Here is an 8,594-nt window from a genome sequence, read left to right on the forward strand (position 1 = left end):
AAAGGAAAACTTGAAATCGCATCATATGACCCCTTTAATAAACTGCAAGATAGCTTTCCTTTCTTTTTTGCATGCTGAAGGCTCATGAAAATTACTGACTGATCTCTGGTAACTCATTCTAATGGAGTTTGGTTTTAGCCTGTTGCTAAGCTAACAACTCAATACTTTAGTAAGCTAAAAATAAAAACATGTAATGTGAGTTTTGGATTTCATCAAAATAAAGCATTATAAACAGCAGAGTAAGGTTTCTGGAATAGGCCTATTCTTGATGCCTTGAAATCCTTTCTAGGTAGTCAGCTCACTTGGTTCTGTATTAGTGTTTTATGCATTCATTTGCTATCACTCACCACTAAGCAGAGATCACATTTTTCCAGCTCCTGCTCCACAGCGGTGAGAATATCTGAATCCAGAGTTTCTCCGAACCAAACCACATGAGGCCTCAGCAATCCATTACAACCACTTCTGTCACATCTAAAAACATAAAGTACAAAACTAACATCTTGAACATGAAATATTAAACACGTGGATATATGCTGCCTACTGCTGGAGAAAAAGTGTTACTATTCTCAAGTTATTTCTGTATTGATCTTTACATCTTTTTTTAATTTCCCCATGAAGTCCAGTTATAAGTTGTTGAGATTTCTTGCACCAAAGCAGCCCCAATTTCGTATTACATGACTACCCTCCTACCTCTCTAAATTATACAGCCTTACAGTATGTTTACAGTAAAGCAAACCAGAGGTATGCATTCCAGCAGCATCTGATTAGATTTGTTGATTTCCTGAGATGTTGGCAGTAATGGGTGATGTTTGGAAGAGTTGTGAGTTGAAGTAGGCAGTCTAAGTAACTGTCTTTTTTTCTTTTAATAATGCAACATACACTACACAATTTTTTTAATGCAACATAATTTTTTAATGTTTTTGAAAAAGTGTTCACCAAGGCTATACTTATTTGATCTAAAATGCAGTAAAAACTGTAATATTGTGAAACATTATTATAAATTAAAATCACTGTTTTATTTTAATATATTTAAAAATGTCATTTATTCCTGTGATGCAATGCTGAATTCTCAGCTGTCACTACTCCAGTCTTCAGTGTCACATGATCCTTCAGAAATCATCCTGATATGCGCACAGCATAACATTGGTGCTCAATAAACATTTCTTATTGTTGAATGTTGAAAACAGTTGTGCTGCTTAACATTTTTGTGGAAACTGTGATACATTTTTCAGGGTTCTCTGATGAATCCAAAAATAAAAAAAGTTTAAAATAACAGCATTTATTTAAAACTGTTTTTTTTTTCTCATAACAATGTAAACATTTTTACTGTCACTTCTGATCACTTTAATGTGTTCTCGCTGAATAGAAGCATTCATTTCTTTTAAAACCCCAAACAGTGTAGTGTAGTTCTCAGTTCCTCGCAAACGGTTAAAATTTGAAACAGTTTAAAAATCTGATTCTGCACAAAAATCTGCGCATGCAGAACATTTTTGCAGATTTGCACACAACTGTGTTTATTAAATATGTTGGCAAATTTCGTAACGGAACAGCACCCGGTAAAATAGCAATTTCTATTTCTATTCTATTCTCGGGGCATAGATGATCTACAATAATGTACAGTATTTGAAAAATAATGAGTTTTTTGAACATTAAAGCATGTCAACATATTCTGTTACACCAAATACACCAAATAATGATCTTTAAAAAAGCATCATATGACCCCTTTAAGTGAGTCAGATGTTGATTTATTGACCGCTCTGATGAATTTAGTGAATTAATTCAGTGAAAGACTCTTCAAGCCAGTAATTTCTGACTAATCACAGTCTACTGATCTGCAACAACGCCCATACTCACAAACCTGGGCAGGTGCTGCACTGGTATTCTGGCATCCTTGGCACTGGGGTCAGGCTCTCTGAGAATTGAAAAAAGAAAGAGAAAAGCATATACAGAGAGTGCATTCTCTTGTGGTTTAAATATTTGATGAAATAATGGTCATGTGTTTGCATGAGCTTTTACCCTTTCCCCTCCAGAGCAGGACAGATTGGACTCTTGTGGTTGGCTTTGACTTCTCCACAGCTCATGCAGCGGGTTTTAAATAGACTACCTAGAGAGAAAGAGAGAAGAGCGAGAGATCAGTTGAAGGGAATAACCTCAATTTGAAGGTATGATTGTATGGAAATATGGGACAAAAGCCCCACCAACCAAATAGATGCTCTATCCATTTCATTTCAGTTTATCAGATCTCAACCAATAATTAATGTACTGTAATGGTGTCCTGGTTTGAGTAGCTGTTGTCTCACCGTGGATTTCATAGACATGTTTGGAACCAGCACGATGGTGTAGTTCATCGATGTTCTGAGTGATGATCACAACAGAGCGCCCCTGCTTGCTGAGACGGGACTCACACTCCGCTATAGCCAGGTGGGCTGGGTTTGGCATCTTACTGCGCATAACCTGCCAAATTAAATACAATTAATTACAATATGAAAAATGAAATCAATTAAGATGTTATTAGGATGCAACCAAACAATATTTTTTGTTTAATTATTCATCTTAATTGTTTAACTGCAACCCCAGTGTTTAAATACATAACGACATGTGATGCTGAAAGTGGCTAGTAAAATTTTCAAAATGTAATAATAATCATCTTTACGTAGTAGTTTTTAAAATTATTAGCATTTTATACGTTTTTTTCAGTTAGTGTTAATTAAAATATTTTATTATATTATTACATTTTAGATAGGTTTGATATATTATAATATAGTGTTTTTTTCTCATATTGGTACCTACAATTGAAATTTTGGTATTGTGACAACATTAATAAAGACTATTTAAAAAAAAAAAAAAAAGAAAAATGCAAGCACGCCTCTCATAACCGATCTACTATTGTAAAGTAACCCTGTGGATGCTGTGTGAATTTCAGTCTCAGAAATAAACAATGGCGTTCTTTCAGATTCCTTACTGCAATTCTAAGGATGCAAAACATGCATATAGAAGAAAAAGTAGTAGTAGAAGAAAAGTAGTAGTCTCATTAAAGTATAAACATAGCATTCCAGGCATTTATATTATACTATACCAAATTGATCACTGAAAGAAACAAATGGCATTATGATATTGGTAACCATTTAGTCAGTATTGTGTGACCCACCTCCCGCCTGTAATGGTAAAATTCCCATACTAAAGAAGGATCTCGAGAGAAAGCTTCAGGGGTTGCCAAATCCTGAAAGACAAAGAGAAGAAAAGAGAGACTCCTGTTAATGTTCGCTTATGTACATGTGGTGTGAAACTAAGAACTTGAAGAATTATGACAGAAAAGTATTAGAGTACTATTTATAATAAAATTATCTATATATATTCTCTTGTGTGGCACTTAAAAAATAAAACATCAATGTTCTGTTGTAAAAGAATTGTTATATTTTCATTTGATTAAATTGTTCATTTTAATATTTAATATTAATATATTAAAATTATTATTATTATTAATGTTTGCTTGCTTACACGTGGTGTGACTACAGCGTTTGTATGCTCTGTTACAGGTAGCCTGACAAATTTGGTCAGAGCTGTCAAATACAATAGATGTTGAAAGTGTACAGTCATTATTTGCAACGCAAAATGTAAACTATGTTTTTCAGGCCCATTTGTATATAATTCTGAATCATAAATTAAAGAAAAGTCATGCAGTATAATATACAACTGGTACCCTACTGTAACTTTTCCACTACTTTTCAAAGTCTCACACAGATTCAAATGAGGTGTTTTACATAACAAAGAAATACTTTTTATGTTGTTATGTTGTCAATTGGAGCATGATATCGCCTTGTAGTCACTGTGCTTATGCTGTTATGCTCTGCCAAGTACTATATAAGTCAAGGGTTTTCAAATGTGTCTGTGAAAAATTTGAAATATATTTTTTTTTAGAGCTGTCAAAGTTAACATTAAGATATTAATGAAATCTGTTTAAGGTACATTCACATTCACAAAATGTTATACTATTTTATTATGCTTTTTAAAGACTTCAGAAATCAATGCATTAATTGTAATTAATTCATATTCTTTGTTTTTCTAGTTTTTTTTCCCCCAAAATAATTTTCTAAAATAAAAATCATTGTTAAACTCACATACATTGTAAACGTAATTAAAAATAAAATATTTTAATAAGATAATCCTTTAACAATTTGTTTTGGTATATTAAAAATGTCATTTTGGAAAATAATATTATATTAATATTCTCCTTTATATATAGCTGCCTTTATCAACGGAAGGGATCATCGCAAAGGGATTGTCATATTTGAGTCCTAGCATCAAAACGTTTGAAAAACCTTGGTATACGTCCTATATTGAAACTAAGATCAGATAGTAAAAAATGTGTGATGTGTATACAATATGTGTGGGTTACCTGTGCCTGCCATTTCCTCCAGTAGCCCCCCTGTCCTCTAAAGGTTGGTACTCCACTCTCTGCACTCACTCCGGCCCCCGTAATGATAGCAATGTGCTTGGCTTTAGCAAAATCCTCACGAAACTCTGTTAAATCTGCAAAATGAAACCAATTGCAAATCATTTAATTCACAGGCCATCCACTGCCATACATACACAGTGAAGACAGTCTTAAAAGTGTTTTACTTGAGCTTGGTCTAGCCATCTTTGGAGCGCTCCAGTTCAGTCTGACTGCCGTACAGAGGTGAGAGGTCAGCCCCCTACACGTCAACTGCCGCACAATCATTGAGGGTTAAATGTCACTCTGCACAGCAAGAAAATCAGAAAAATATACATATAAACAACCCGAAATGACACGTACTCACCAGCAGACACACACAGAATCAGAGAATGAGATTAAAGCACTTCCTCTTTCTGTTCGGAGATGTTCCTTTGCTAGAAAAGCAGGTGTGTCCAGGAAGTAGTCTGACAGGTTGGGGAATTCTGGAATGGTATCCTTCTTCTATTCATAATCTCACAAAGCGTCAAAAACTTTATTAGTTATAATAAAACTCCTTTGTGTAGCTTTTTAAAGAAAAAAGAAAAGAAAAATACGATTTGTATATATAAAGTATAAGTATATATTTATTTAAATACATTTGAAAAGATTTACTACATTGTTAAATTTAACATTTTAAATTAAAAGTTTAATTAACCCATTTAAATGCAATCCAGAAATATGAAAACATCAAACACCAAATTTGGGAAAAAAATTAAATGACTTTTACATATACACTTAAGGAAATGACTGAGCATGAAATCTGACTCATGGGTCATTGCTGGCATGCATTAAGTTTCCATTTCCTCAATATATTTTAAAAGTTTTGTTTATATTTGTTTTATAACAATATAATAATTAAGTGAACTTACAGTATGAGTGAATTTTAAATATTGTAACTACAAAGCTGTTTCGAACCAGAAATGTTTTGGGAATATTTTTTATTGGGAATATGGTTGTACTTGTAATAATGTCACAGGCTTTTCCCATGTCCTCAATTTTACTTATTTCTGGTGTGAAACAACAACAAACATCTGTAAGTACTGATATGCCTTGATCAGTTCTGTGAGGTTTGACTTATTAGCTGGTTTGTCACTTTAAAATCCTAGACTCTGTTTGATAAAAATGAAATAAACTTATTTACATAATTTAGATTATACACCCCAAAGCATAAGCATTTATTTCCATTCTGTTAAGAACCATGTTTATTGCTTTATTTACAGCCTAGTTCATTTTCTTGCCAATGTGTAAATAATCGATTTAATTCATAAAATAAAATGTTAAAAACACTAATAAAGTGCATGCTTGACCTGAGCATATTTCTGAATATCTGGTATGGTGGTGCACCCCTTTATTTGATGTAGTTCCTTAATAAAACAGCACAACCATATTCATTTTTTTTTTTAAGTTACAGTTGTCACATAAGAGGAATGAGTCTGACCCTCATGCACGAGACCGTGGCACTATTGCAGGATCACAGGAACATGAAAAGAGGGCAGTGCTGAGAAGGTGCAATAAATTAAAACTTTAATAAACATATGTGGACCTTGAAGGACCTTGTAAAATGACCACAGCTGTGCAGAGACGCAAGTTCAAGTGCACAATAGTTCCCTGCTCTCAAATAAGCGTATTAACTCATTTGTCATTTGAAAAAATATTTGATAGGTCAAACATGGACAACAAAGCAGCAGTACATGTGCAATACATGCTGATACTTTGCCACATGACTGAACACACAGCTATCTAACAGAATGAAAGGAAAGTAACAGCTACCTGCCTGTGTTGTGCTGACTTCTGTCACACAGATTGTGTAACGTTAGATTTAGTCCAGCAGAGCAGAAGATGAAATATTTATTACATCCACTCAGTTGCTGTCATGAGCCAATGGAAGAGGGTGCACTGCCATCGGCTTTGAGACAAAATTGCACGCACAACACGAACCATGAGACGACTAAAGTTACTATTAACTTTCATATTAGACACCTCTGAGGGGCGTTTGGTGGCTCAGAAAACTCAAGCGTCCATTGAGTCACATTCAAATCTCTGAACGCATTTTGAGTTATTAATGATATTTGTGCACCATAAAGTATAAAATATTAAATAAATTCATTTCAAGGATTGTTATCTGAGAAACAAGCAGACTAACTCACCGCAGTAATTTCTATAAAATCACATTCGAAAACTCTTATCCAGTAATCACATTCGACTGTGAATGGTGCATCCTACCCATTGATCAGAAAAGTAACACGCATCACGAGTTTATGTGCTGCTTCAGCGTCGGCCTGGACAATAATTTGCAACGGAATAATGGCACTAATAAACTTTAATAGCCAATGAATTGATATTAAAAGGGTGAAGATTTTAAATATGACAATTATTATTTAGACACATAATACTTGACCAATAAGAGGAAACGTCTGAGCCACTAAACCCCGCCCGTTTTTCACTTTCATTCTAATGTTTTTGAGAAGAACACGCTGATAGTGAAGACTGGTGCAGACAGCCGGTTATGGAAAGAGCGACCTCTAGCGTGGAGAACATAATACTGTCAGTGGCTCTATCACAATTAAAAATACAGCAGAACAAAACGCTTGAAATATGCAGAAAAAAAGGCTGATTTCATTGACAGCCTGGTAAGTCATTTAAAGTGAATTTGAAATGTAGTGAATACAATTTTGGATGTACTGTCCCCACTGTCCCCATCCGTTATCCATTCCCAATATTGCTTATAATTAGCAAATTATAATCATAACAATTAGCTTATATATATATATATATATATATATATAGGCTACTGTATATTAGTGCCGTCAAATGATTAATCGCGATTTATTGTGATGGTGAATTGTATAGGCTACAATATTTGCTATTTTATTTTAATGTTGCATAATTTATTTACACACACCCTTTATGTTTGTGCACATATTACATTACAAATATCCACACCCTCTTTGTCTCCCAAAGTGCCAAAAAATTATCCAGAAACATCTTATGAAACATGTTATTATGCACGCATTCATCCAGTGGGCATGAACAGACATGCACTGTCTGGAACAACCAGCATCATCCCTGGGGTTGATCTTTCCCGAAGCTTTGCTTGCGTACTCGAGGCTGTGAATCACTTTTCTGAGGTAAAGATGAAAATATTCATTACAAAACAACAAAGATTTAATGACTTCATTAAGCATGTGACTCCTCTGAAACATGACCAGAGTGACACAAACTGTACACGACGGACTCCTCCCATTACAACCTCATATACAGACAATAGTGGGAGGCACAAGCAAACGCCATACTCTCTCCAGTCTGTCTTTTACCTTAACTGTAAAAGATGGCAGAGGAAGAAGCTGGTATTTTTGTTAATCAGGAGCAGTTCAGCTGTACCATCTGTATGGACCTTCTGCGGGACCCCGTGACCATTCCTTGTGGACACAACTACTGTTTGGAGTGCATTAAGAGCTACTGGGAGCAGAAGAACCAGAAGTTGTGCAGCTGTCCAGAGTGCAGACAGACCTTCTCCCCGAGACCCGCGCTCAACAAAAACACACTGTTTGCTGAAGTTGTTGAGAAACTGAGACAGACTGGAATGCGTTCCCCCACCATCCCCGGAGCGGAGAATGATGAAGTCATTGCAAAAGAAAAGCAGGACCTCGTCATGTTCTGTCAGGTGTGTCTGACTTCTATTCTGACTTTAAATGGGATGATAAAACTTCATAATAACTAAGCATAGCAAGAGCTTTAATAAATAAGTCATTAAAAGGTCAGTTAATTTTTGTATGTTGACCCAAAAGTATTTTAAAGGCACAATATGTAATTTTCGCCGCTAGAGGGCGCGTATTCAAAATAAACAAATAAACAAAAGTGTAGTTTTATGACGCAGTGACTGAGTGTAGAATCATGGGAGTTGTGGTCTTCATCCCCACAGCCGATGCAATCCGACGGGACTCGGGCAGAAATCATGTTCATGGATGAGCTACTGATTTATTAACGTAGTAGAATGAAGCAGGGTGAGGCTGAAAGCCGTCGAAGCGAAACGAGGCGCTGAACGAGCGTGACACGCGGCTCGAGAGCAGCGGAGCTTTTATTATGCCACAGTCGACCGCTTCCGCTCCTTCCGGTCGTG

The 8,594-nt window shown here is 35.3% G+C and overlaps 2 protein-coding genes across 7 annotated transcripts in view; one reads left to right on the top strand and one right to left on the bottom strand.

Annotated features, from left to right (window-relative positions):
• Positions 1 to 6,665, bottom strand: part of sirt5 (sirtuin 5) — an 8,772-nt gene extending 2,107 nt beyond the window's left edge. Inside the window, exons 1-9 of one of the 6 annotated variants that reach the window (XM_016484409.1) lie at positions 6,622 to 6,665; positions 6,245 to 6,380; positions 4,621 to 4,738; positions 4,397 to 4,530; positions 3,149 to 3,220; positions 2,301 to 2,454; positions 2,017 to 2,104; positions 1,859 to 1,912; positions 348 to 471 (exon numbers count right to left, since the gene is read on the bottom strand). In XM_016484409.1, the coding sequence (XP_016339895.1) occupies positions 348 to 471; positions 1,859 to 1,912; positions 2,017 to 2,104; positions 2,301 to 2,454; positions 3,149 to 3,220; positions 4,397 to 4,530; positions 4,621 to 4,720 (726 nt within the window). In that variant the 5' untranslated portion in view covers positions 4,721 to 4,738; positions 6,245 to 6,380; positions 6,622 to 6,665. Of the gene's footprint in view, positions 1 to 347; positions 472 to 1,858; positions 1,913 to 2,016; positions 2,105 to 2,300; positions 2,455 to 3,148; positions 3,221 to 4,396; positions 4,531 to 4,620; positions 4,739 to 4,795; positions 4,948 to 6,244; positions 6,453 to 6,621 lie in introns of those variants that run through there. The other 5 variants (XM_016484412.1, XM_016484411.1, XM_016484413.1 and 2 more) reach the window with 5 other exon arrangements.
• An 823-nt stretch (positions 6,666 to 7,488) lies between these two features.
• LOC107687190 (E3 ubiquitin/ISG15 ligase TRIM25-like) overlaps positions 7,489 to 8,594 on the top strand; it is a 6,268-nt gene continuing 5,162 nt past the window's right edge. Inside the window, exon 1 of the mRNA XM_016484422.1 lies at positions 7,489 to 8,138. Within this exon, the coding sequence (XP_016339908.1) occupies positions 7,803 to 8,138 (336 nt within the window). The 5' untranslated portion in view covers positions 7,489 to 7,802. The remainder of the gene's footprint in view (positions 8,139 to 8,594) is intronic.

Source organism: Sinocyclocheilus anshuiensis, unplaced genomic scaffold (genome assembly GCF_001515605.1).
Source record: "Sinocyclocheilus anshuiensis isolate Anshui unplaced genomic scaffold, SAMN03320099.WGS_v1.1 scaffold1355, whole genome shotgun sequence".
In the NCBI taxonomy this organism is placed as follows: Eukaryota; Metazoa; Chordata; class Actinopteri; order Cypriniformes; family Cyprinidae; genus Sinocyclocheilus; species Sinocyclocheilus anshuiensis.